At 42.6% G+C, this 26,644-nt stretch overlaps 2 protein-coding genes across 6 annotated transcripts; one reads left to right on the top strand and one right to left on the bottom strand.

Moving 5' to 3' along the window:
* Window positions 1–1,754: 1,754 nt before the first annotated feature.
* On the bottom strand, window positions 1,755–13,818 carry LOC117875727 (mucin-5AC-like). Of its 3 annotated transcripts, none has more exons than XM_034767059.1 (4): window positions 13,723–13,818; window positions 7,557–8,129; window positions 6,205–6,366; window positions 1,755–2,146 (listed from the first exon to the last, which is right to left on the bottom strand). In XM_034767059.1, the coding sequence occupies exons 2-4, from the start codon at window positions 8,083–8,085 to the stop codon at window positions 1,923–1,925; spliced, it is 915 nt and encodes a 304-aa protein (XP_034622950.1). In that variant the 5' UTR covers window positions 8,086–8,129; window positions 13,723–13,818; the 3' UTR covers window positions 1,755–1,922. The 3 variants fall into 3 exon arrangements, with proteins under 3 accessions (XP_034622950.1, XP_034622952.1, XP_034622951.1); XM_034767061.1 differs by having other exon boundaries at window positions 7,557–8,013; window positions 13,723–13,758; XM_034767060.1 differs by lacking the exon at window positions 13,723–13,818 and adding an exon at window positions 9,120–9,222.
* Window positions 7,225–25,765, top strand: TSHB (thyroid stimulating hormone subunit beta). 3 transcript variants are annotated; one of them, XM_034767063.1, is made up of 3 exons: window positions 7,225–7,366; window positions 24,467–24,629; window positions 25,454–25,765. In XM_034767063.1, exons 2-3 carry the CDS (start codon window positions 24,468–24,470, stop codon window positions 25,694–25,696), a joined length of 405 nt encoding a protein of 134 aa, XP_034622954.1. In that variant the 5' UTR covers window positions 7,225–7,366; window position 24,467; the 3' UTR covers window positions 25,697–25,765. The 3 variants fall into 3 exon arrangements, with proteins under 3 accessions (XP_034622954.1, XP_034622955.1, XP_034622953.1); XM_034767064.1 differs by lacking the exon at window positions 7,225–7,366 and adding an exon at window positions 8,185–8,292; XM_034767062.1 differs by lacking the exon at window positions 7,225–7,366 and adding an exon at window positions 23,500–23,598.
* Window positions 25,766–26,644: the final 879 nt, after the last annotated feature.

Consider the following 26,644-nt stretch of genomic DNA (forward strand, 5'->3'; position numbering starts at 1 on the left):
CGCGGCAGCACTTTAATGTTGCCAGTGTAGAGTAGCTCTTAGAAATGTTATGCAGAAAGAATCTGCAAGTTTTAGACATAGCCTTGTTTTGAGGACCTAGAGCCAGGTTTGAATCAAATACAACACATGGGTTATGGGTCTGAGTGGCAGGCAAGATATTACTGATGTCTTCAGTTAATCAAAACTCCCATTGACTTCACTGGGATCATCATTTCACTCTGTGTCTAGAAATTAGGCTGCAAACTTTGGTCCTGATATATTGCCTATTGAGCAATGACGCTTATGTCATTATAACTGTTCCAGTGCATAAAGCTAAAGCAGATAAACATTTAACAGAAGAGGATTTAAAAGATGTACAGTATCTTCAGAATGTTGTGACTGGAAGGTAGGGAGTGTCCCAGTTTCTGAGTAGTTCATTTGCAGATGGGTTTTTTTTTTTTCAGGAATGTAGTGACTTGACACACAGAATATTGTGTTTTATTCTAATTTTTTTCAGTATATATATTTTTAACAGATATATTAGAAGGCAATGCACAGACCCTCTTATAACACAGACAGCAGCTGTTTCCTAGAGACTAATCTCTCGAAATACTGTAAAACTCTCTGTTTTAACCTTTGCCAAATACATTAATTAATTTTGTAGAGCCATGTATGTGGGCTGTGACTTAAAATGAACTATTCCCCTGCAATCAGTTAGTTTGTTGACAGTCAAAACCACCTATGGATATGGGTATTAGTATTGATACATCTGTAGTTGCTTTGCAACAAAAAATTAATCCCCCCCCCTTAAATATAAAATGTGAAATCCTGGCCCCATTAATTTTGCCATTGACTTTAATGCGGCCCAGATTTCACCCAGGGCTCCAAGTATCTGCTATTAATTACCATTTCTAGGGAACTAAGAATAATGGTTGGCCTGTCTCTTTTATGATCCAGTTATAAATCCATGCATTTAATAATTTTGCAGCAGTAAGATTTAAAATCCATGTTTAACCTTTACTAATCATTTTATCAGGTTTCAGAGTAGCAGCCGTGTTAGTCTGTATCCGCAAAAAGAACAGGAGTACTTGTGGCACCTTAGAGACTAACAAATTTATTAGAGCATAAGCTTTCGTGCACTACAGCCCACTTCTTCGGATGCATAGAATGGAACATATATTGAGGAGATATATATACACACATACAGAGAGCATGAACAGGTGGGAGTTGTCTTACCAACTCTGAGAGGCCAATTAAGTAAGTGAAAAAAAACTTTTGAAGTGATAATCAAGCTAGCCCAGTACAGACAGTTTGATAAGAAGTGTGAGATAGATTCAATGTTTGTAATGGCTCAGCCATTCCCAGTCCTTATTCAATCCTAAATTGATTGTATCTAGTTTGCATATCAATTCCAGCTCAGCAGTCTCTCGTTGGAGTCTGGTTTTGAAGTTTTTCTGTTGTAAGATAGCCACCCGCAGGTCTGTCATTGAATGACCAGACAGGTTAAAGTGTTCTCCCACTGGTTTTTGAGTATTATGATTCCTGATGTCAGATTTGTGTCCATTAATTCTTTTGCGTAGAGACTGTCCGGTTTGGCCAATGTACATGGCAGAGGGGCATTGCTGGCACATGATGGCATATATCACATTGGTAGATGTGCAGGTGAATGAGCCCCTGATGGTATGGCTGATGTGATTAGGTCCTATGATGATGTCACTTGAATAGATATGTGGACAGAGTTGGCATCGGGCTTTGTTACAAGGATAGGTTCCTGGGTCAGTATTTTTGTTCAGTGATGTGTGGTTGCTGGTGAGTATTTGCTTTAGGTTGGGGAGTTGTCTGTAAGCGAGGACAGGTCTGTCTCCCAAGATCTGTGAGAGTGAGGGATCATCTTATCCTGAAAGATGCTCTATACTACTATCATTATTACTACATTATAAGTGTTATGGTGGTGACTGAAATCTATCAAAGGTTGGGGAAAGTCCTTTATAATTTCCCCCAGATAAAATTTCAAGTCTGAACTTCCCAGGTCTGGCGCCAAATGGTAAGTATTCAGCTTGAAGCTCATCATTGTCCAGTACAGTCATATTGGGGTTATAAACCCTTGGTGCATCATATAGTCCTCCTGATATCATCAGTGTGTCATCTGGAGTAGTGTATATGTCATCTGTAAAATATTGAAAGCATTATTAAACATTATTAAAGTACTATGGGGAGAAATGTAGCATAGTCAAGCAAATCACAAGGTCTAAAATCTTCACTGGGCAAAGATGTTGTCACATTGTACTACAGTTTTGTGTATCTGTGGATTGACTGTATATGTTAAAGTAAAAATGGAAATATAAACAAGCATCACTGTTCCAGGCACTAATCCAAATCGCATAGGAGGCAAATGAAAAATAGCAAATGAAAAATTAGCAAATCTACTACTTTATAATCTATGTTTTGGTTTGTACATTCTTCAAGTAGTAAAGTGGTAGAAATTATCTGTTTCTAACAAATTGTGAAGCTGATCAGAGTATTAATAAAATAACCTTAAATAAAAGAATAGAAGTACCAGAAAACACTGAAAGAATGCCAGGTTGTTTTGGGTGAGTGGCATTGAAAAAGAGGGGGTATGATAAATGTAGAAGTACTTTGACAAATCTTCACATGTTTTAACAGGGAATATTTTCTCAGTCAAGACCTGAGTGAGAGACCACCCAGATGTGTCATTTTAATACAGAATTTTATTAAATCCTTAATTGTCAGCCAGTTGCTCTTTCAATAGTCCATGAAAGATGTTATAGTAAGTACAAAAAATATTACTATTATTACATGGGAATATGGTTTATTTGTATCCATTTAGTCAGGAAAATAGAATATTTTTAGAAGTTATAATTTATAATATTGAAGCATTTAACTATTGAAGCATTGATGCATTTACCTGTGCATTTTTATTTAAGTTTTTAGACTAACTTCTGCTTGGTTATCCCAGATCCATGTTATGTGTCCAGTCCCATTCAAGTCAAGAAAATTGTGTTATTCTACCATTATCTGCAAGAAGTATAAGCTGCACAAGCATATCTCTAGCTGTCATTTTCTCAATGCTTGTATGTATTAGCTATACAAAGAACTATTTGGGTGATTCTCTGTCAATGGCTTTTTAATTCAAATTTATATTAGTGATTCTGTTGACATCAATTTATTAGGCATATTTGTGATTCACCTCCTTTAACTCAGCTAATTTATACCTGAAGTACATACACATTATACATTTGTTATATTACATTTTATTTTGTGAACTTAATCCACCTAACCAGTTCTCAGGAGGATATAGCCTTTCAGAACCTGATCTCTAAAGCATCTCACCAATTAGAGATAGGCACAGTTTGAAAACTATAACCTCATTGTACCTGCAGATACTAAATAATTACTTGTTTTCACTAAGTGACCCTAATTACCAATGAAAAATTCTGATAAAACGAATTATCAAATTTATTATCCAAAAATAAGTTGCCTGTGTTGAAAGTGTAGTCTCATTTGCATTTGTCACCACTGTTATAGTCAGTAGAAGACAAAACAATGATACAAAACAAGGACTAGAGATAAAAAGAGCACTGAGAGGGAAATCTTTCTTAATTGTTCTGGGGACTTTCTCACTAATGCGTCCCTATTGTAAGCTAAACAAATAAATATATTGGAAGATTTCCAGATTTATTTGTAGGATAGTGTGCCCGTACAAAGGATTCTTTGGCTTGTTACAATGTCATCAGCAGCTCTGAAGATTCTTTCTAATTATACACTGTGGCAAGATTAACAAGCAGATTTTTGCCAAAACAGTCACTGGCTGTCTTTTCATTTCCCACTTCATTTAAAGTTATGGAACTATAAAACTTCCATTCATGAAATATGCTCCAGTGGATGTAAGCCAAGATTCTTTAACAAAAAGCCCCTCGTACCCATATACTTTCTTGCTTTCATAAATGGCAAATATTATTTGCTGCTGTTCCTACTGCTGTGGAAGCACTGGTGCTAATGTTGACACTGGGTGAGGTGTGCATGTCATGCATTCTCTGGCCTTGTCTTTACTGCTGAAAAAGTTGTTTTACCTTGGGGTAACTAATAGGGTGACCAGACATCCCAATTTTATCGGGACTGTCCCGATATTTCCTTGTTTGTCCCGCGTCCCGACCAATGTTAGGTCAGGACACTGGACAAACAAGCAAATACTCCAGAGCCCAGAAGTGCTTGCACCCCCCCCGCCCGACTCCGCCCCCCTCTTTCCCCCATTGGTTCCCTCCCCGAATCCCCGCTTCTTCCCCAGGCTCGCCATTCCTCCTCCCTCCAGCGCTTGTGGAGGGAGGCCTGGGAGACGCTGGGGAAGCGCGGGGCCAGGGTGAGTGAGAGTCTGGCCTGGCCCCAAGTGCAGGCAGGACTCAGTCGGGCGGTAGGGAGAGTAGGGGGGCGGCCTGCGGGACCCGAGCGGGATGGGGGGTCTGGGGCCTGCTGCCCCCACTCCGGGGCTGCCCGCGGGACTGCACCAGCTGGGCAGCCAGCTCAGATGCGACTGGCCAGGGGCTGGGCACGCGCAGCGTGCGTGCTGCTGGGTCCCCGCAGCAGGCCCAGGCTCGGGGGGTTCGGGCCTGGGCACCAGAGCCGCAGCCACCAAGCTTAGCCATTGGCTGCTTCCTCCCACCACGGCAGTGGGAGCTGCAGCAGAGGCTGCTCCCGAGTCCCGCTGCCCAGGGGGGGAGAACAGCCGCCGCCTGGCCCCGTGGGCCACCCCCCTACTCTCCCTAACGCCCTACTGAGTCCTGCCTGCACTCGGGGCAAGGCCGGACTCTCACTCACCCCAGCCCCGCGCTTCCCCTGTGTCTCCCGGGCCTCCCTCCGGCGCTTGTGGAGGAAGGGGGGTGTGTGTTTGTTTGTTTTTTTGCCCTGCTCCCTCCTGACACCCCCCCCCCACGTCCCGATATTTGACTTGGGTGATCTGGTCACCCTAGTAACTAAAGCTATCTTGATATAAACACAGTAAAAATGGGGCACTTTGGTTTTACTGCAAGGTAAACTAGGTGAGGTCAATGCCAGATTGGGGTATAATGCTAACCTCTCTAGTTTATCTTGCAGTAAAACGAAAGTGCTCATTTTTTATTGTTTCTCTAGTCTGAATTTGACTAGCTGTTTTAAGCATCTAAAGATGCAGATACTTGCCTAATGGTGTTTTTTTTTAAAGCGCCTAGGCAGGTTAGATGTGTAAATACCTTTGAAAATCTGGCCCTACGTGTTTAAGGATTTTTCATTGTTGCTGTTTCATTTAACATAATTAATTTCATTTAAACATAATACACACACAAATAAATATTCATATTCAAATATTCAAATATACATTCTGGGTGAAATTCCAGTTTCAAAACCCACCTGCCTAATTGTCCACAACAGTTGTAATTGGAAAAGATGGTAAGTTCTCACTTCCTGCCCAAAAGTCACATCTTCAGCAGGTGTAAATTGGTGTATTTCCACTGAAATAATTGGAATGATACTGCTTTACAACCACTGAAGATCTGGCACTTAGACCATTGTGTAGCATTACTTTACCCAGTAGTTCTCAACCCGTGGCCCACAGGCTGCTTGCAGCCCAGTCAGCACACAGCTGCAGCCCGTGTGACACCCTCAGGGCTATACAGGTAGTATATATATCAGGGGTCAGCAGCCTTTCAGAAGTGGTGTGCCGAGTCTTCATTTATTCACTCTGATTTAAGGTTTCGCGTGCCAGTCATACATTTTAACATTTTTAGAAGGTCTCTTTCTATAAGTCTATAATATATAATTAAACTATTGTTGTATGTAAAGTAAATAAGGTTTTTAAAATGTTTAAGAAGTTTCATTTAAAATGAAATTAAAATGCAGAGCCTGCCGGACCGGTGGCCGGGACCCAGGCAGTGTGAGTGCCACTGAAAATCAGCTCACGTGCCACCTTTGGCATGCATGCCATAGGTTGCCTACCCCCGATATATATTGTGTGGATGCAGTCCACATAAGACATAGAGAGCTGCAAATGTGGCCCACAGTGGTAAATAGGTTGAGAACCACTGCTTTACACTGTTAAAAAGTTACCACCTTCTTCCTCAGGGGTTGCTGCATTTCATTACTGGGGGAAGTGGTTGTCTTGAATAAACAATTTGTAATGTGCACATGTAGAATGCATGTTTGTTATATGATACAGCTTATTAAAAATATGCCAACCTGTTTCAGAAGAGGTGTCATATAGTGGGTGATGGGAATACTGAGCTCTTCTCTTCCTGTACTTATCAAGACTGCATATGACAATTGCTAGAACAGCAAATGTGAGGATGCTGCTGAAAATAATGATCAGAATGGCCTCTGAATTCGTTAGATGAATTCCTCCTGTTTCAATAAAATAATGTAGAAAGTTGTTCTTATTTCACAGCTACAAAAACAACAAATCTCAATCTTTAGGTTTCAATATGTCAATAAAGAAGGTTTTCATGTGCTAAGTATTAAAGAGACAGATTCAAATTCTAACCTCTCCCTTAAAAAACCTCCCTAAAATAGACTTGAATTGCCTTAACTTCCAAGTTGCCATGGGACAACCCAACAGCAACACACCCAAGATGTTTATTGAAATGAGTCTTGTAGTAAAGTCTGGTTATTTTATTATTATTGTGGTGAATTTTCAAAGTAAATGTTTCAGTTTGGGTTTGACCCTTCCAGGTTTACTGTAAATATATAAAAGCAAATCAAAGATATAGCACATGGTCAAAATTTATAAAATCAGTACCTAAAGTTAGTCAACTAAATCCATACTTAGGTGCCTAAATTAAATTGACCTGATTTTCACAGTGGCTGAGGACCTGCGGCTTGCATTGAAGGCAATAGGAATTGTGGGTGGTGAGCCCTCTAAAAATCAGGTCATTTTGACGAAAGGGCCTAAATAAGGATATAGTTATCTAACGTTAAACCACCACACTTTAAAATGTTGGCTTATGTGATTATTTGTCTTTGTTATGTTGCTAGCATAGATCCCCAATACCTGTTCCATCAACCTGTGTCTACTTTTCAGGAGGCATGGGTGGCCCTCTTTCTCATACTCCTTGACACCTTGGCTCAGTATGTCTCTTTGTTTCTGTCCTTTCCTGTCTCTGCTTTCCACCTTCTCATCTTGAATTTTTTCTTTTCTGTGTAATTTTCAATCTTTGGTTTTCCACTAAATTTTTTTCCCCTTTCCCCTCCCAGGAAGACTCCTTCTCCTCAAGTCCTCCACTCAACAGAAGTCACATACTTTTGAGTGTCCAATGGTAGCTCTTGCAGCTGAGCTGAGTTCATGGGAACAGAGAAGAGAAACTTGAGCTGATGGTCTGTTCCCAGGACCTGAGGCCCTGACCACGTAAGCTGGGAGGGAATGTTGGTGCCCAGAAAGCAGCTAACGCTGGATACTTGTTGACACATTCGTTGTGTGTACATGATGAACCCCAATGCCTGATGCAATTGCTTCTTTCCAACAACTGGGTGCACACAGTGAACTAGTCTGACACCACAGGTTAGGAAATGCTGCCATAGAATCTAATGACACCTACCTGAAGCGTGTGTTATAGAAACTGAATCCAAAGCTTTGCTAGTATTTAGTTGTGTGGCTGTAGAAGACTGAGTTGTTGGTTTCAATGTGATTGCAGACGTTCTGGGATTCGAATCTTTATCAGTTGCTCGATTAAAGGTTGAAACTGTAGGTGATGTCACAACAGTGTTGAATCTAATAGTAATATCTGAAGGGCTGCTAGTGTCTGTGTTGAGGGGATGTAGAGTGCTTCGTGCAAAATGTGACAAAGTTGTTAAAGCCAATGAACTAGTTATCTTTGCTGTCATGGCAATTGTATTCCCACTGGAACTTATATTCTGCACTGTGGTTGTATTAACTGCTTCTTTATCTGAAATGGTTGTCATTACAGTACTTCTAGATATGGTTGTATTTCCAGATTCATTGGATGCTGCTTCTGTTTGCATGTCTTCATTCACGGGGGGAGTCTGATCTGAAGCCTGAACAGAAAACATCACTACTGTATGACAAATCAAAAGGAGCTTGACACACACACGTTGTGTTCCATCCATTATGGCTTCTCACTCTTCCTGCTCAGCTGAAGATTTACCCTTCTCTGTGCAAATATACAAACAAAGCCATGAAGATAAGCAAAATAGATTAACTTAGTATCAGTGGGCTAGTTCCTGCAGGAATTTTGGGTGATGGCTGTGACAGTAGCTGGGCTTTATTACTTGGGATTTGAGGGCTTGCTTGTCTACGCAGGGACACTCAGGAAAGTAAAGATGAATTAAGTTAGTAAAGTTCAAATTAATTAAGGTGTGAAGTTAAAGCAAATATTCTGCAATATTCACTTAAAATTAACTGTTTCTGCAAATTTTCTTGTCAGTAATATTCACTGTTACCACTGAACTTATTTTCTAGATTTGCAGAAAACAAGGGTGGGCGGGGTGAGGGGGGGAGAAGGGAGGGGAGGGTTGAAGGAAAACAAAGTTGAAGGAAATTTTGTTACAAGTGTGAACGAATATTAATGCAGAATTGTTTGCAATACTCAGCTACTTTCTGTGTTTACCATGGGTTCCTGTTAAAATATTTAACTGTCAATCACTGTAGTTTCTATTATTATCACCTACAAGCCTTTTTTTAAGCATGGAAAATTGGAACATTACCTATTATTGCAAAATTATTAGCTTGCTTTCATTGCTTTAGCCCAGAATGCCAGTATTTTGGGATTTAGATATCAGGGGTTTTTTTGTTTGTTTATTTGTTAAACAATAAAATAAACTAGAGTTGATAGAGTACCTACACAACACTACACACTGTAAGTCAAACCAGCAAGTTGTCTTAATAACTGCAAAGAAACCCCAAATTTACAAACTCCAAGTGAAATATCAAACACTTTTGGAACTTAAAACTAAAGTGCAAACCAAGCATGTCCAAGTACTTCCGGGTGACTCGTAGCTGTGAGCCGACATTAATGACGCAGTTACATTCCACACACTTTGTATTCTCTGCCTTAGTGTTCAAAATAAGTGGAATTTTTAATTGCCATACGTAAATATCAAATCAGAACAAATTTTATCAAAATAATACTTTCGGAACTCACCTAGCCTATGAAACACGGTGGCACTTGTACCTGCAGGTAGTTCTGAGTAACAGATACACTGTCTTAGCATGTTCCTGTTTATTCAGACTCTGGAATACACTCCGTGGAGGGCAGGGTGAAACACTGAGGTGTCTCTATGGTAACCAATGGAGTTGCAGTGGAGTTTCGAGATTAGTCAGGGATAACTGCACTAGGGTTGGGTTCACCTGTCTATGAATCTATCCAGGTCACATTACAGGGAGGTGTGTTTGTCACGCTAGCAGTTACCAATAACTTAATTTCACAATAGTTTTAAAAAGCAGCTTTTGCAGACCTAGAGATAATTTTAGACTCTTGTAAAGAATATATGTAGCAATCCCTTCAAATGTTTTCCCTCAGAAGTGGTGTAGGTGTTTAAATCTTCTTGCTAATAGCAATACCATTCTCTGATCAGAAGCAGTGAGTTTTAGAAAACCTATCCGACATGCATGATAATTACAGTAAAGGACAAATTAAACCCAGAACAAAGATAATACTCAATGCAACTTCTAAATACAAAAGGACTAAAAAAAATTAAGGTACAGGAAATAAATGAAAGTAATAAAACAAGACCCAGGAAAAATGAAGCTCCATTATCACTAGACTCCAGGGGCTCTTTCCTTCTTGTGGGTGTCGGTATTATACCCAATTCTTGACTGCCCATTTCTTCAGCTAAAGCAGATTTCTCGGCTTTCTCTTTGTCTCTAATTGCCTGTGTTTTTGGAGTCGCATTTCTTGGAGATCAACAGTAAAAATTCAGAATTGGGGAAGGATGTGAATTTGATGATCTGCAATGTCTTTTCCATCTATGTTACTCCGAAGAAGGTGCAGAGATGAAAATCCAGATTCTCATTTACACTAAGATCACTTTATATCATTGATAGCACAAAGGGGCTTTAAGATGGGAATAAATTATAGTTAGTATAAAAGAAAATGAGTCTCAGAATCTTTAGGTGAGCTGGTGCTTGTAGGTTGGAAGTAAAAAGCAAATCTGACTGCATGTTCTCTTATTTAATGTGACACATTGGGGTACATGGAAAGATAATAGGCTAAGTTCTGCTCTCACTGATCCTGAAGCCAAAGGAACAACTCTGGGTTTAGGACAGTGTCAGTGGTAGTAGGTTTTTGCCCAGTGTGAGTGTCCTGTTTTCAAGGCCAGGTTTCTTCTCTTTATCCATCTCATATGCTAGCTCTCTGGGAGAAACACAAGTTTATCACAAAAAGAACAGGAGTACTTGTGGCACCTTAGAGACTAACAAATTTATTAGAGCATAAGCTTTCGTGGACTACAGCCCAATGCATCCGAAGAAGTGGGCTGTAGTCCACGAAAGCTTATGCTCTAATAAATTTGTTAGTCTCTAAGGTGCCACAAGTACTCCTGTTCTTCTTTTTGCGGATACAGACTAACACGGCTGCTACTCTGAAACCTGTCATTATGCAAGGCACTGCATTTAGCCGTATGGAGTGGAAATCCATCAACCTCATGAAAAACTTCGTACAGATACAGACAGACATCATCTTCCTTTCCAAATGCAAGCAGATGGACATCATACCAAAAGGACTAAAGGTAAAAAATCCATTACAATCTACATATCACACAGACTATGCTGAGAGACTGTGTCACACACTCTCAAAGAAACTGCGAAACCACCTGATCAGCATCCTATACAGCAAACAGGGAAAGATTAAGAATGAGCTCTCAGAACTGGATACTCTCATAAGAAACCAACCTTCCACACAAACTTCCTCATGGATAGACTTTACAAAAACTAGACAAGCCATTTACAAGACAAACTTTGCCTCTCTACAAAGGAAAAAGGACACTAAACTATCTAAACTGCTACATGCCACAAGCAGCCACAACAGTAGTTCCCTTAACCCACCCAGCAATATTGTTAATCTTTCCAGCTATACTCTTAGCCCAGCAGAAGAGTCTGTCCTATCTCGGGGCCTCTCCTTTTGTCCCTCCAGACCCATGAATATGATACAGTTCTGCGGTGACCTAGAATCCTACTTTCGACGTCTCCGACTCAAAGAATATTTCCAACATACCTCTGAACAGCATACTAACCCACAGAATCCTCCCTACCAGCACTACAAAAAAAAGGATTCTGCATGGACTCCTCCGGACGGTCGAAACAACAGACTGGATTTCTACATAGATTGCTTCCGTCGACGTGCAAAGGCTGAAATTGTGGAAAAGCAACATCACTTGCCACATAACCTCAGCCATGCTGAACACAACGCCATCTACAGCCTCAGAAACAACCCTGACATCATAATCAAAAAGGCTGACAAAGGAGGTGCTGTCGTCATCATGAATAAATTGGAATATGACCAGGAGGCTGCTAGACAGCTCTCTAACACCACATTCTACAGGCCATTATCCTCTGATCCCACTGAGGATTACCTAAAGAAACTACACCATCTGCTAAAAAAACTCCCTGACAAAGCACAGGAACAAATCCGTACAGACACATGCCTAGAACCCCGACCAGGGGTATTCTATTTGCTACCCAAGATCCATAAACCTGGATATCCTGGACGCCCCATCATCTCAGGCATTGGCACCCTAACATCAGGCTTGTCTGGTTATGTAGACTCTGTCCTAAGACCCTACGCTACCAGCACTCCCAGCTATCTTCGAGACACCACTGACTTCCTGAGGAAACTACAATCCATCGGTGATCTTCCAGAAAACACCATCCTGGCCACTATGGACGTAGAAGCCCTCTACACCAATATTCCACACAAAGATGGACTACAAGCTATCAGGAACAGTATCCCTGATAATGTCACAGCTAACCTGGTGGCTGAACTTTGTGATTTTGTCCTCACCCACAACTATTTCACATTTGGGGACAATATATACCTTCAAGTCAGCGGCACTGCTATGGGTACCCGCATGGCCCCACAATATGCCAACATTTTTATGGCTGACTTAGAACAACGCTTCCTTAGCTCTCGTCCCCTAACGCCCCTACTCTACTTGCGCTACATTGATGACATCTTCATCATCTGGACCCATGGAAAAGAAGCCCTTGAGGAATTTCACCATGATTTCAATAATTTCCATCCCACCATCAACCTCAGCCTAGATCAATCCACACAAGCGGTCCATTTCCTGGACACTACTGTGCTAATAAGCGATGGTCACATCAATACCACCCTATACCGGAAACCTACTGACCGCTACACTTACCTACATGCCTCCAGCTTCCATCCAGGACACACCACACGATCCATTGTCTACAGCCAAGCTCTAAGATATAACCGCATTTGCTCCAATCCCTCGGATAGAGACAAGCACCTACAAGATCTCTATCAAGCATTCTTAAAACTACAATACCCACCTGCTGAAGTGAAAAAACAGATTGACAGAGCCAGACGAGTACCCAGAAGTCACCTCCTACAAGACAGGCCCAACAAAGAAAATAACAGAACACCACTAGCTGTCACCTTCAGCCCCCAACTAAAACCTCTCCAGCGCATCATCAGAGATCTACAACCTATCCTGAAAGATGATCCTTTACTCTCACAGATCTTGGGAGACAGACCTGTCCTCGCTTACAGACAACCCCCCAACCTAAAGCAAATACTCACCAGCAACCACACATCACTGAACAAAACCACTAACCCAGGAACCTATCCTTGTAACAAACCCCGATGCCAACTCTGTCCACATATCTATTCAAGTGACATCATCATAGGACCTAATCACATCAGCCATACCATCAGGGGCTCGTTCACCTGCACATCTACCAATGTGATATATGCCATCATGTGCCAGCAATGCCCCTCTGCCATGTACATTGGCCAAACCGGACAGTCTCTACGCAAAAGAATTAATGGACACAAATCTGACATCAGGAATCAAAATACTCAAAAACCAGTGGGAGAACACTTTAACCTGTCTGGTCATTCAGTGACAGACCTGCGGGTGGCTATATTACAACAGAAAAACTTCAAAAACAGACTCCAAAGAGAGACTGCAGAGCTAGAATTGATATGCAAACTAGACACAATCAACTCCGGTTTGAATAAGGACTGGGAATGGCTGAGCCATTACAAACATTGACTCTATCTCCCCTTGTAAGTACTCTCACACTTATTATCAAACTGTCTGTACTGGGCTAGCTTGATTATCACTTCAAAAGTTTTTTTTCTCTTAATTAATTGGCCTCTCAGAGTTGGTAAGACAACTCCCACCTGTTTATGCTCTCTGTATGTGTGTATATATATCTCCTCAATATATGTTCCATTCTATATGCATCCGAAGAAGTGGGCTGTAGTCCACGAAAGCTTATGCTCTAATAAATTTGTTAGTCTCTAAGGTGCCACAAGTACTCCTGTTCTTCTTTTTGCGGATACAGACTAACACGGCTGTTACTCTGAAGTTTATCACAGAGCATGAAGCCTTTTGGGGGCCAGGTTTCATCCATATATCTACCTTGGATTCGGGCACTAAATCAGCCCTTTTCATTCTGAAAAACCCTCCTGCAAAAAGGCCACTGCTCTTGGCTCATTCTCTCAGAATAGCGCTATTTATATCTTGGATGCGAAAGAAAAGGAAAAATGAACTTACCAGTAGAATCCCCTTCCTGATTTAAGAGAACATCCCTTACCTGTGCTAGAATAAAGTACTAAATATCCTCAAGCCTATTAACTGACTGAACATAATAATTGTTTTGGCAACACTCACAGGTAGGTAAATCATTAACATGCCATTGTGCGTTCATAGTACAAGTGGGAAAGAGGACCTTTCGTTTTCCCAGGTAGTTCAGGTCAAACTGCGGCACCTGAAAAGCAGTGGGTAAAAAAATCATATTTGGATAGATTTGGATAGATAAAGGGCTGACATACACCTCTACCCCGATATAACGCGACTTGATATAACACGAATTCGGATATAACGCGGCAAAGCAGTGCTCGGGGGAGGGGGGGCTGCACACTCTGGTGGATCAAAGCAAGTTTGATATAATGCGGTTTCACCTATAACACAGTAAGATTTTTTGGCTCCCAAGGTCAGCTTTATATCGAGGTAGAGATGTACTACAAAATGACTGTCAAATTTTCACTGTCACAATGTCACTTGACAACTCACATATCAGATTGTAATTAAAACAACTTGTGAACAGCAGTCCAGTTGAAATAAACACATGAAATCCAGAATGGCCAAAGCAGAAAATATTTTGCCATGTTTGTTAACAACTACATTTAGCAAGGCAGGTTGAAGATAAGTTTGGAAAGTTACTTAATTTATAATAAAACCCAATTTGAATAAAAGTTGGTATTTTTATTTTACAGAGACAGTAATATAAGTTTCCTACCATTGTATTAATTTTTAGACAGAGTTTTTCAAATAAATGTTGGTATTTGCATTTCAGTTCAGAATAGTTTATGGGGCATAGATAACCTAAAAATGGAGCATACCTAAATTGTCACAGAGGGAAATGCATAGAGTGCTTCCAAAGCTCTAAGACACCCACTTTCCATTGTTCAACAGCTTGTTTTTTAGTTTGTTAAAAGGCAACAAAATAAAAGGGAAATTTGTTTACACATTGTGCAACTAATCTGTAGAATTTAATGCCACAATATGTCATTGAAACCAAGATCTTAGCAGCATAAAAAAGGATTAGACAGTTATATGGCTACAGAGCACATCCACAGTTGCATTACATGGGTTAAGAACAACCATACCGGGTCAGACCAATGGTCCATCTAGCCCAGTATCCTGTCTTCTTACAGTGGCCAATGCTAGGTACTTCAAAGGGAATGAATAGAACAGGTAATCGTCAAGTGATCCATCCTGTATCGCACATTCCCAGCTTCTGGCAAACAAAGGTTAGGGACACTTCAGAGCATGATTTTGCATCCTCGCCCATCTTGGCTAATGGCCATTGATGGACTTAACCTCCATGACATTCTTTTTTGAACCCTGTTCTAGTCTTGGCCTTCACAACATCCTCTGGCAAAGAGTTCCACAGGTTGAATGTGCATTAGATTTACTTCCTTTTGACTTACTAATGTGGATTAGGAAGAAACTTCACGTATGGGCAGGTTTCTCCCTAATTACCCGCTAAGTGGTTTCTTGCACATTCCTCTGTAACATTTGGCGTTGGTCACTGTCAGAGATGGGACTGGACTATATGGACTCCAGTCTGGAAATTCTTGTGTTTTCTAATCCATTGAAATATGTAATTGCCCTTTTTAAACCGATATTATTCTATTCCCTTTGTAAGGAATCAGCATAAATAATAAGGCTGAGTAGTGTGAGTATGAGATACTGACTAGACAGAGAGTGTGTGCAGACAGAGAGTTGGAAATTAATGGAAGTATCACTCAGGGACATCACAGATTAACAATTCTACCATAAAGAAATGTTGTAATCTTAGGAAGTATCACTCAGGGACATCACAGATTAACAATTCTACCATAAAGAAATGTTGTAATCTTAGGAGTCAAGAAGCCTCTCTGAGGGGAATTTTGCTCTTTTTCACATTGTGATGGGATGTATGCCCCCACAGTTAGTGAAATGGTTAACGTGGGTCTGCAAGGCTAATCACTCCATGTTGTTGCAACTGAAGGGTGGGCCTGCCCCAATTACAGATGAGTCCCAACTTCAGAATGAGTTAGGTGGTTAATATAAAGAGAGGAAGCACAGACTAGAAGGAGGCTTCAGGGATAAATTCTGCAGTGTTTCTTTGCAAGATTCCCAGTTGTATCTCAAGGCAAGACAGCAGATAGAAGGGTAAGAGGCAATCCTGGCTTCCAATACCTGTATCTGCCTCTGATTTCTAGTTCTGAAGGAGAGATGAACATTCACTGGTACTTCCAGCTTGTCCTTCAGAAAGAGGTGTAGTGTCCTCTCCTTCCCAAATACATGTGCACACAAAATACCCAAAGATAGGACACATTCCACTGAAGTTCAATGGCTTTTATGAAAAGAGGGGGTCAAACTGCAAGTACCTTGAGATTGGTGCATAAGAGCAATAGAACTTTACAGGCTCAGCCTTCTCTCTGGACAGATTAATGTGCAGCAAGAATGTTTTATTGATAGCAGATCTAAATACATACTAAAATTACAGTTGTGATCAGTGATGAAAAGTTGGGTAGACAAGGCTAAAACCTCAGTTCCAGTCATTCTGGCTGCACACTGTGCTGTTCTGTATAAACAACAATAATTAAGCGGATTATGTTGTATTTTCAATATCTAAATGGAGATAGTTATCATATGCTATGCAACGAAGAGAGAGTATTAGTGTTGAAATCCTTGGTTGGTAAGGAAATACTGCAGCTAATCCTGGAAGCGGAGGAGCAGAACTGTGATCTGTGAATCTTTGATTACAAAAGATTAGAGCTAGAAGAAAACATTAGAAGAGATTACTCTGAGAGCCTGCGATGGACAAATGGACTTTGAAAATTCATCAGCCACAAACATTTTAAATGTGAAAGCTAATGTGTCTGTCTCTTTGCTAGGATCTTATTTCCCTTTGTCACTGGAGCTCTGCATTGGCAACGATTCCCCCACGATAACTGTGATCCTGTTCCTGACATTTTTCTTCTGCTCAACCACCTAAACTATCCCAATACTTTGGGATCTAGCTGCCTTGTTGCTAAATGTTGGCTTTGTCTCCAATTCCAGTATTATCTGCTGTAGTAGGTCCTAGCCGGGGCTCGACCCTTCTGGACAGGAGGGGAGCCACACCGACTCACTGCTGTGGGAACAAGTAGTCAGTTAGTCCCGGAACTCCGGCTCTTTAGTGCAGAGTCGGAGCAGCCACAGTTAAAGCTCAGGCCCTTGACTGCAGGGGCTGAGCGAGCAAAGAGTTCAAAGCCCAGGCCCTGGATCAGGGCGGGGCAAACACGGTTGGCTCAGGCCCGGGTTTGCAGGGGCTGAGCGAGGAAACAGTTCAAAGCCCCGGCCCTGGATCAGGGCGGGGCCAACACAGTTAAGCTCAGGCCCTTGTTTGCAGGGGCTGAGCGAGCAACTAGTTCAGAGGCCAGGCCCTGGATCAGGGCGGGCCAACACAGGTAAGCTCAGGCCCTTGTTTGCAGGGGCTGAGCGAGCAAATAGTTCAGAGGCCCACGCAAGGCACGCCTAGGCTTGCTGTAGCCGAGTGTCGGGTGAGGGGGATGCCTGCCACCCGTGAGTGGGGGTGGCAGGGGGGAACGCAGGCCCACCCACTCCACTGCGTTCCAGCCCGGGGCCCTAACAGCGGTTGCTGCCGCTGCTGGTCAGTGGGGTATCCAGACCGCAACACACTGACATAGGCTCACATTCAGTTGCAGCCGGACCGGGGTCGGCTATCCCCGGGCCACTTCCGTGATCCCCCTCAGATCCTACCTCGCTCGTCGCGCCGGGCTCAGGCCAGTCCACCTGCATGGGCTCCTCTGGGCCGGGGCTCGGTGGCAGGTCCGGTAGCTCTGCCGGGAAGTCAGGCCAACGGTCCTCAGGCGGCTCCTCTGGGTAGCAGCAGGGGCGGAGGGGTTCGGGTACAGTCTCACCCTCGGGGTTGGTGGGGTGAGGCTCCCAGGGATTCTCCCAGTAGCGGGCGTGAACGGGCTCCGGCGGCCCCTCCTCGTAGCGGGCCCGGGGTAGCTCAGGCCAGCTAGGGTCTTCGACGGTCTCCTGGCCGGGAGCTCCCGGCCGCACGTCTGCTCCCTGTGGTGGCTGGCCGCCGACTGAGCTCTGGCGGCCGGCCTTTATACTTCCTGTCCCGCCCCTTGACTTCCGGGGGGCGGGGACAGGGGGTGGTGGTCCCACCCACTCTGGTGCCGGCACGTGGGCTCCCTCTTCTGGACAGGAGGGGAGCCACACCGACTCACTACATCTGCAAACATGGATATTTTTAAAATTCCAAAACCCAGAATCTTACCTATAATAGTAAGAACAGATTTACTCACACTGATTTTGGGCTAGCCCACTCATAACACCTACAAAGTTTTCTGTCATTGCTTTCTCTTGTTAAGCTAGCTTTCCATCTGCCTCCTTCCTCCGACTTGATATTCTCTTTCCCGACTCTATCTTGACATTAGGCATTGGTCTCTGTTGTAGATCCTTGTCAAATGATTCAGTGAATGCCAATGTATGTATAGAATGTCTCTGGCCTACCAGAATCTCTCTGACAATCCTGCATACGAAACCAAATCTTTTTATCCCTTATTTGGTTCCTTCCATTGTGATCACCCATAACATTTCTTGTGTAGCAGCAGCTACACTTCATGAAAGTGTAGATTACTGATGTCAGAGAACTAATTGTTTTGGTTAGCAGAAAGGCTAGAGATAAATAATTCACAGTGTGACTGACTGTCACTGAATGCAGCTGGGAGCTCGAGGGCTGCAGTGGCACATTGAGAATCTGTATAACTGAGCAGGCACCAGGTCAACAGTGGGTCAGCAGGCAAAATGGATCTACAGGAGTCTTAAGAGTAAACTCTGGACTATTCAGGGAGATGCTTGCAAAAGCAGCCTTGTGAACTTACGGAAATGCTCTTAGACCAGCACGAATCAGAGAGGCAGTCAGCCAGGGACCTAGCTGCAGTGAGAGGAGCCCCAAGTTTAGAGAGAGGCCCAGGGTGAAAGGGAACTAACGACTGTTAGACTGTTAGTGCACAAGGGAAGGCTGCACACCATCAGTTTAATGGCTCGTGTAAGTCACTGGAGAAAACAGCAGACTTATATCCTGTCTGATGAGGCCTCAGGTACTTCAATGGTACAGGCAGAGAATTGAGCCCAATGGTAGCAAGGGTGAAAAAGTCACTAGTCGGGACATTGAGTTGCAATGAACAAATGTACCACAGAAATACCACCAGGCACAGTGATGAATTATGCTCCACTGCTCTTCATACACCATGGCCGGCTCTGTGCAATGGCGTCCTGTAGCACTGAATTTATTCATGGAGTTCAAGGTCATCTAGTTTGTCCTGTATAACACAGGGCAAAGAATTTCACCAAATTATCTCTGTATGGAGACCAATAACGTGTTTGGCATCCATTCTTGATACAAAGACATCAAGAGATGAAGAATCCATCACTTTCCTTGGTAGTTTGTTCCAATGGTTAATCATTCTCCCCTTTAAAAATGTATGCCTATTTTTTATTTGAATTGTTCTGGCTTTAGCTTTGAGCCATCAAATCACCTCCATACTCCTACTCATTGCTCCCATTTCTACATCCAAGGGTCACGTTAGACTTTTTTGCCACAGTGTCAAACTGACAGCTTAGGTTGCATTGTTTGCCCACTGTCTCCTTTTCAGAGTCATTGCTTTCCAGGAACAGTCCCCCATTCTGTAGGAGACATTTGCTCCTAGATTTCTGAGCTTGCATCTGGCTATATTAAAACACATTTGTTCGAAAGGGACCAACTTTCCAAATGATCCAGATCATGCTGTATGACTGCCCTGTCTTCATCGTTATTTGCCATTCCACCAATTTTTGTGTAATCTGCAAATTTTATCAGTAATGGTTCTTTTTACTTTTACTTCCAAATCATTGATGAAACTGTTGAAAGCAGTAGCCTTAGAACAAATCCATTTGTAACCTCTCTAGAAACACCCTCCATTTGATGGCGATACTCAACTGACAACTGTTGTTAGTGTTGCTAGTGCTGCTGTTCTTGGAGCATCTGTGTATTCTGCACCAGCGTAGACTGTTGATTCAGCACGCCTCAATGTTACTCCTAAAGAACGCCTGTAGGCTCGGTTCAATGGCGAAGGCTCAGCAAAGGTTTATTGTCAACAAAGCACGGTATCAGAGCCCCACATACCAAGCTGCAGGTTCACTAATGCATTTTCTGCACTTTATTACTTCCAATTTAAATTGATTGCTACTTGATTTCCCTTTTTCCATTTGTTTATATATTTCTAATTGCTGCCTTTATTTCCCCTCTTAACCAGGATGGGCTTTTAACCCAAGTTTTCCTCTTTTGTGATTGTAGAATTGTGGCTCTTTTGGACATGTAATGAACTCTTCTTAAGCAACTACCAATTTTCATTCATATTTTTGTGTCTAAAGGTTTTCTCCCAGTCAGTTTCACTCATAATATTCTTCATCTTTGGAAAATTATCCCTTTTGAAGTACTTAGCATATACCTTTCTGGTTGGGTCTGTCCTCTGTTTGCTCATACTAAATGTAAACAGCATGTAATATGGTGAGGGCACATTCATTCCTTATCCTTAAGGGTTCCTTATGTCAGGACCAGCAGATACAAGCACAACCCCAACAGCCTGGGGTCCTATATGTAAAGGAATTTGAGATCTGTGGGTAAAAGGCACTAGTTGCTCCCCAACTGCACCCTTTGCAGGTATGCTGTGAAGGTGACAGGTTTCAGATGCCAGTGTTTTGACTTGTGCAGGACTGGAAGAGGGAATAGGACAGGTGGCTATGAAGCTTTTGCATCTCACTGGATTTTATCTCCCCCTTACCACATTTTGGAGGAAATATGTTTTCTCTTGCATTGACCTTTTCTATCCTTCCTGGATCTCAGTAGAAACTCCAGTGTCCTTGTGCATGCTTATAAATATTAGATTTTCTCAGGCAGGAACTTATTCCCTGAGACTAAAGTTTTATGCACATACACTCACATGTATAAAATATATGTACCCACACAAACAGTATATCTAGTTACATTTTAATTATATCAGGATAAGAAAGAGTTAAATAGTAATAGGAGCAAAATATTATAATTTTACTGCTGAGGCAGCATGGACAGATGTTACTGAGAGTACAATTAATACTACACTCCTACCCTTAAGCCAGAAAGAGTCATACCTAATTCCTGGCAGGTTATATAAAGAAACCCATTTTTAGAGACCCCTGGGAAATGAAGGGGGAGGAGTAAAAAGTGTTTTTTCTGACACTATGGTATAATTGAAGGACTACCCCAGGACAAAGAGACATGTGCTGCAGTCTGAAGTCATGACAGTGAGGTAACCTAATGTGCCAGTGAGTGGAGTAGCGTGGCACTAGTCTGGGCTAACTGGATCCCTCCTGCCCAACTCACCATGTGCTCACCAAAGTCAAGTTAATCTTAATTGTATTGTATTTCTCATGTCCATGTAAATGGAGAACTGGGTTGTTGCTATGTGATATGTTATGGATCAGATTCATGAAAACTTAACGGCTGCTAGTGGTTACTGAGGATGCGTCTAGGATGCTAACAGTGGAGTAAGAACCAGCAAAGCTCTAAGGACAAACTAAATGAGATGGGAAGGCAGGTTGGCTACTGATGAAGCAGGAGAGCGCAACAGCCCTACTAGAAGTGAGAATGCACACGTCTCATCGAGGCCAAGTCACGTGCAGCCATGCAACCCCCTTAGCCACCCAGACTGCTTCCCCAGGATCTGTCCAGTCTCCACTGGGACCTGAGCACTCCCATTTCTAGACATTCTTCAGTCATAGTTATTCTGTATGGTGCTTCTAGCTATGCTGCATAGAGCTGTTTATAGAGACTTGATTCCCATTGGATATGACTAACTTCTGAGTCATTTATTGCCATCAATCTTTTGCAAAATAGGTTCAATGCCCAAATAATGTCTGTATCTACTTGTGTGGGTAGATTAAAACTCCTCCTCCCATGTGAAATGGTGGAGTGATGGAGGGAATTTTTTCAAATTAACTACAGTTTGAATCTTACTAATTTTGGACTAGATTCACAAAAGGACTTAGGCATCTAACTGCCATTTTAGGCAACTATATTCCAGAATGAAGCCCTACTGGGATTCACAAACCCCATGATCTGCCACTGAAGCCAGTAGATGTCAAAACTTGCTTGGCACCTACATTTTTGCAGTAAGCATTCTCTATGTGCCTACATTTCTGCATGTGCACTGCAGCCCCACCCCAGGCCTCTGGATACCTCAGCCCCAGAATGATGCATGAGCTGGGGGAATATAGGCATTCCTCTGCCAAAGTTGCCTGTGGGGATTGATCCATTAAGTGTGGTCATAGCTCATCTACTAAGTTGGACCTCTATAGGGGAGCTTACGTAAAATGGCTGGGTGGCAGAGAGGACCTCCCTTCTAACTTTCAGCTTGCTGGTTAGAGTACTCAACTGAGATGTTGTGAGATGCCCCCCGCCCCCCAGTTCAAATCCCCTCTCTCCTGAGAGGGAGAAGAGATTTGAACAGGGTTGTACTACCATTCAGGTGAGTGCCTACACACAAGGCAAGGGGATATTCTGATGTGCGTCTCCATCAGTCTCTGCTGTTGAAGCTGTTCCATTGTGAATAAATAATTTTAAAAAGTCATTGGAACAGAGAGACTAGATCCTGGGTCTCCCAAGTAGAGCTCTAACCATCAGGATAGAGAGTCATTCTCATGCTTGAGATCTTTCTTGCTCTGGCCAAGTGACTCATTATTTATTTATAGTAGAACAGGTTCAACAGGACAGACTGAAGGAGCCCCCCATATCAGAATATCCCATATATAGCAGGTGAGTGGGACACTCAACTGAGAGATGGCAGATCCTTTCTCACCTCAGGTGGAGATAGGGCTTGAGCTGAAAATCTTTCATATCCCAGGTGAATACCCTAACCACTTGCTAAAAGTTATGAAGGAAGGTCTCCTTGCAAAAATGTTGTAGTCACCTAACCACAAGAGAGAGTTTGCAGCTGAAAATCCCAAGCAAAGTGAGGTGCTGAACTTCCTGAGTGGAGCAGAGCTTAGGATACCTCCCTCTTCTTGGAATCCCCCATTGGCTAATTGAGATGGGGAACTGCCTAGCATGCTAGCTTTTGCGAATCCCATTCTGGGATGCCTGTCTCTCCCCATTCATTGTACAGGGAGCCCCAGTGCCTGACTTAGACTTCATTAATCCCAGTGATTTTTTAGGCACCTGAAAGTTAGATGTGGTGAGGCTGAGTGGCACCATGCCTAAGTTTCTTCGTGAATCTAGCCCTTTCTGTGCATGCTACTGCCTCTCTTTGTTATGTCTGTCCGGTTTCTGGTCACACTGCAGCCAGTGGGAGCCAGAATTAAGTCCTTCTCCAAAATAAACAATTAGGGAAAAATAACCATCTGTAATTCCTATAGCAGCCCTCAGTTCTAAGCATCCAGGCTGGCTATATGTCCATGGTAGTCTTTTTGTTGTGATGTTATTGTCCTGTGTAGTCACTAAACTCATCAATAAAATCTTTTTTAAAGCAACATTTGGTTTAAAAGGCTGAGAGGAAAATGAGTGTTAAAGTAATTAGATTTCCAGTCCCAGTTTCCATGTGAGGATATAATTGGAACATTTGTTCCAATTACATTTGCTTTATAGTTCAGTATGAATTTTCAATAGATAGGTTTGAGATAAGAAAGCAGCAATTCAAATGCAATTATATAAACAGTACGCTCAGCCTGGTATTAGCTTGGAGAGTATAAAGCACGGTGAGAGCTTGTGCTAGGTCACAGCCTCTCCAACTCCACAATGCAGACTCAGGCTCCTGTATTGAGGAAAGATTCAGCTGCCAACAGGTTGGTCTTTGCAGGTTCAGCATTGTTGCCGCTACTGGGTGTTGTAAACTGGACAACATAATGGCTTTGGCTGGAGAAACTAGACACTGAGAGAATTCAGAGGGTGATGTCCATAAATTTGTAGACACTGTCAGTTCAACTTTGTACTTTGGAGGCTGTTGAGCAGACCTTGGAGCTAATAAGAGCTTCATTCTAGGGATCCCTCAGCATGTATGGGAAAGGTCAGCAGCTCTGGTAGATGGTTGATTGAGTTGAACTCTTTACTGATCTGTCATTTGTTGTCATTTACAAGAATGTTACTTAATTACTGGCAGTGTGTATATCTCGCCAGCTCGTCAGTGGGCCTCTAATTAAAACAGCCAATTGGAGTGTCAGAAATGTGATGATGTAGTCTGTCTACATAGCCATTTCTTTTCATTCTTTCACCATTTTATAGGACTCGCTTTCTTTAAAGCCAATGGGATTATTTTAGGTTTTGTGTTTGAACTCTAGAGCTCATTGTTTCTTCCATGTGTCACATTTCTTAGATCCTTTAGTAGGGAGGGTTGGGGAAACTTCCTGCTATTTTATTGTATCAGCATTTTAGGACTCATTAACAGAAAGCTCCATGTAATGGGATTTAATAGGAGGAAGTGAACATGAGATTTGCCTCATTGTTCCATGTTTTGGCACCCTGCCTCTGGCAGCAGTCAGTACTATTTCAAATAAAGGAATGAGGGTAGTGGAACTTTGTCAGGTTCTTGTTAGATATAATTTCATTGTCTTTCCCTTATGTGAATAATATAACTGGTTCCCCAGTGGCTTTTCAGAACATGGCAGAAGGTCACATCTAATGCTTTCTCCTTTGATATTTTGTCTTTTCATCTAGCATGAGTCCCATCTTTCTGATGTCCCTTCTCTTTGGCCTGACTTTTGGGCAGGCAATGTCTTTTTGTGCGCCCACTGAGTATATCATCCACGTGGAGAAGAGAGAATGTGCCTACTGCTTGGCCATCAACACAACCATCTGTGCTGGATTCTGCATGACACGGGTACCAGGCGCTATTCTGTTCTAGGCGGGTGCTTCTATTGTGCCCACTGCTGTGGTATGAACATCTGAGCTCACTCATTATTTCCTCTAGAAAATCAGCGGGACAAACCATTCATCTCTTACGTTATTTACAATAGATAGAAAATCACACACTTGCCACATTTGGCAAATCATTCAGACACAGAGGCGATGGGGGGAGGGAGGAGAAGCATTCTGATGGATCTGGTGCCTATAGCAAAAATGTTGTAGTAGAAGATTGGCGGCTGCTGCTCTCGTTGCAATGGCTTCTTCTCCTATGAATTTGGGGGTTAGGATGGAAAAGAGGTTCTTCTCCCACTTAATGAGGGACAGAATTTTTTTTAAATTAGTAAGCGAATTGTTTCAGTAACTTCTGCCTCATCATGTGTGCAGCTGGTAAGTCAATGCACTGATCACAGTGATGGCAGCACAGTGTGGGGAGAGAGGTGTCTCTTACATAGGCAGGTCCCATGCTACCCTTAGAGCCAGGACCTAAAATTCCACCCTTAAACCAATAGGCAGTCAGTGCAGGTCACGGAGCTCTGGTGTCACTTGTGGGTTTACCTCTGAGCCAGGCAGCAGGTGCAGCATAATGTGGAAATCTTCATAGAGATGTGGAGACTATTCACATGCAGATTTTCAGTGAGGGATCTCAGTAGAACTACACTAGAAATGCAGCCATTAGTCTGCACGGAAAGATAACTGCCTTCTGAACACAATCAGAATGACTCAGGGAGGTCTTGAGTCACTGGGTCACTTGTGTATCCTTCAGTAAAACAGAATAACATCTCTCTTTTTTTTTTGTAGGACAGCAATGGTAAGAAATTGCTCCTCAAAAGCGCCCTGTCCCAGGATGTGTGCACGTATAAAGACCTGGTGTACAGAACAGTGGTACTCCCTGGCTGCCCACGACACATCGTCCCCTATTACTCTTACCCAGTGGCGACGAACTGCAAGTGTGGTAAATGTAACACTGATTACAGTGACTGCATTCATGAGACAGTCAGGACAGACTATTGCACTAAACCACAGAAGTCCTATAATGTGTGAGCTTATTACTGAATGAGGTAGAAATGTACCTTCTGCCCCACAGTTAGCTAGTGGCTATCTATAGCTGAATCATGAATAAAATTGTATTTCACAACAGATCTGCAAGTTGGTCTGTAGCATTTTTTAATCTAAAGGAATCCTAGCAAATTTACTGTTGTATCACCTTGATAGGACAAAGCAACTGCAACACTGGAGGGCACTGGTGGAAGTGAAGGGAGGCAAAAAGGATAAAAATAATTGGTGTGCAGGGAGGAGTTAGGCATTGCTAGGGGGATGCGCCCTGGCCTATTGGATGATGTTCTAAGATGTGGTGATGCTGCTGTGTCATCCCCAGGCTCAACACCTGATTGTGATGATTTATTTTTGATCTGTTCCATGCCCTTTCGTGCCTTCTAGACTGGGTCACTGCAGTGTGCTCATTTCCACTTTGCTCTCAGGTGCTGTCATCCATGTATACAGCTTAATACTGTCTGTCTGAGAGATGCCTCTCCCCATGTGTAGTGTCCTTGGGTGCGCAAGCTCTATGTCCGTGGCTTTAAACATCTGGGGCTGGGAATTCCAGAATCAAGGACTTTGCATTGAAAAACCCCCTTCCCCACTTGACTGAAGGAGCCTGAGTTTGTTGAGCTTTATGGCTTATCTGTAATTTATGTTGAAGGGTAAAGGGAGTGGGGGCAAGTTGAACCCTCTGTTTGAGTTTTGTTTGTAAAGATTACATGAAATGTGGTTCGGACATATTGGGCTTGGTCACTTTAAAAAAATAAATAAAATAGGTGGCACATGGTCCTCTCCCAATGTACATTAAGTGGAATTACACATGCCCTGCTCCTCAATTTGGAGTCTACACCCACTCTGTGCACAGTAAGTGGCAGCCTTCTTTTAGGTGCTGAGCAGGCATGGGTGAAGAGTCTGTGCCCACTCGTAGGGAAGTAAGATTAGGTGAGTGAA

This window comes from Trachemys scripta, chromosome 4 (genome assembly GCF_013100865.1).
Source record: "Trachemys scripta elegans isolate TJP31775 chromosome 4, CAS_Tse_1.0, whole genome shotgun sequence".
NCBI lineage: Eukaryota > Metazoa > Chordata > Testudines > Emydidae > Trachemys > Trachemys scripta.

Bases quoted from the DNA above. Each gene is read 5' to 3' on its own strand.
- LOC117875727 (XM_034767059.1), bottom strand. From the start codon at position 8,085: ATGGATGGAACACAACGTGTGTGTGTCAAGCTCCTTTTGATTTGTCAT. The intron at 6,367-7,556 runs GTAGGTGTCATT...TTATTGAAACAG, and splicing joins TTCTATAACACACGCTTCAG to GAGGAATTCATCTAACGAAT. The intron at 2,147-6,204 runs GTTGGCATATTT...AATATTTTACAG, and splicing joins TGACACCTCTTCTGAAACAG to ATGACATATACACTACTCCA.
- TSHB (XM_034767062.1), top strand. From the start codon at position 23,552: ATGCAGACTCAGGCTCCTGTATTGAGGAAAGATTCAGCTGCCAACAG. The intron at 23,599-24,466 runs GTTGGTCTTTGC...CTTTTCATCTAG, and splicing joins AAAGATTCAGCTGCCAACAG to CATGAGTCCCATCTTTCTGA. The intron at 24,630-25,453 runs GTACCAGGCGCT...TTTTTTTTGTAG, and splicing joins CTGGATTCTGCATGACACGG to GACAGCAATGGTAAGAAATT.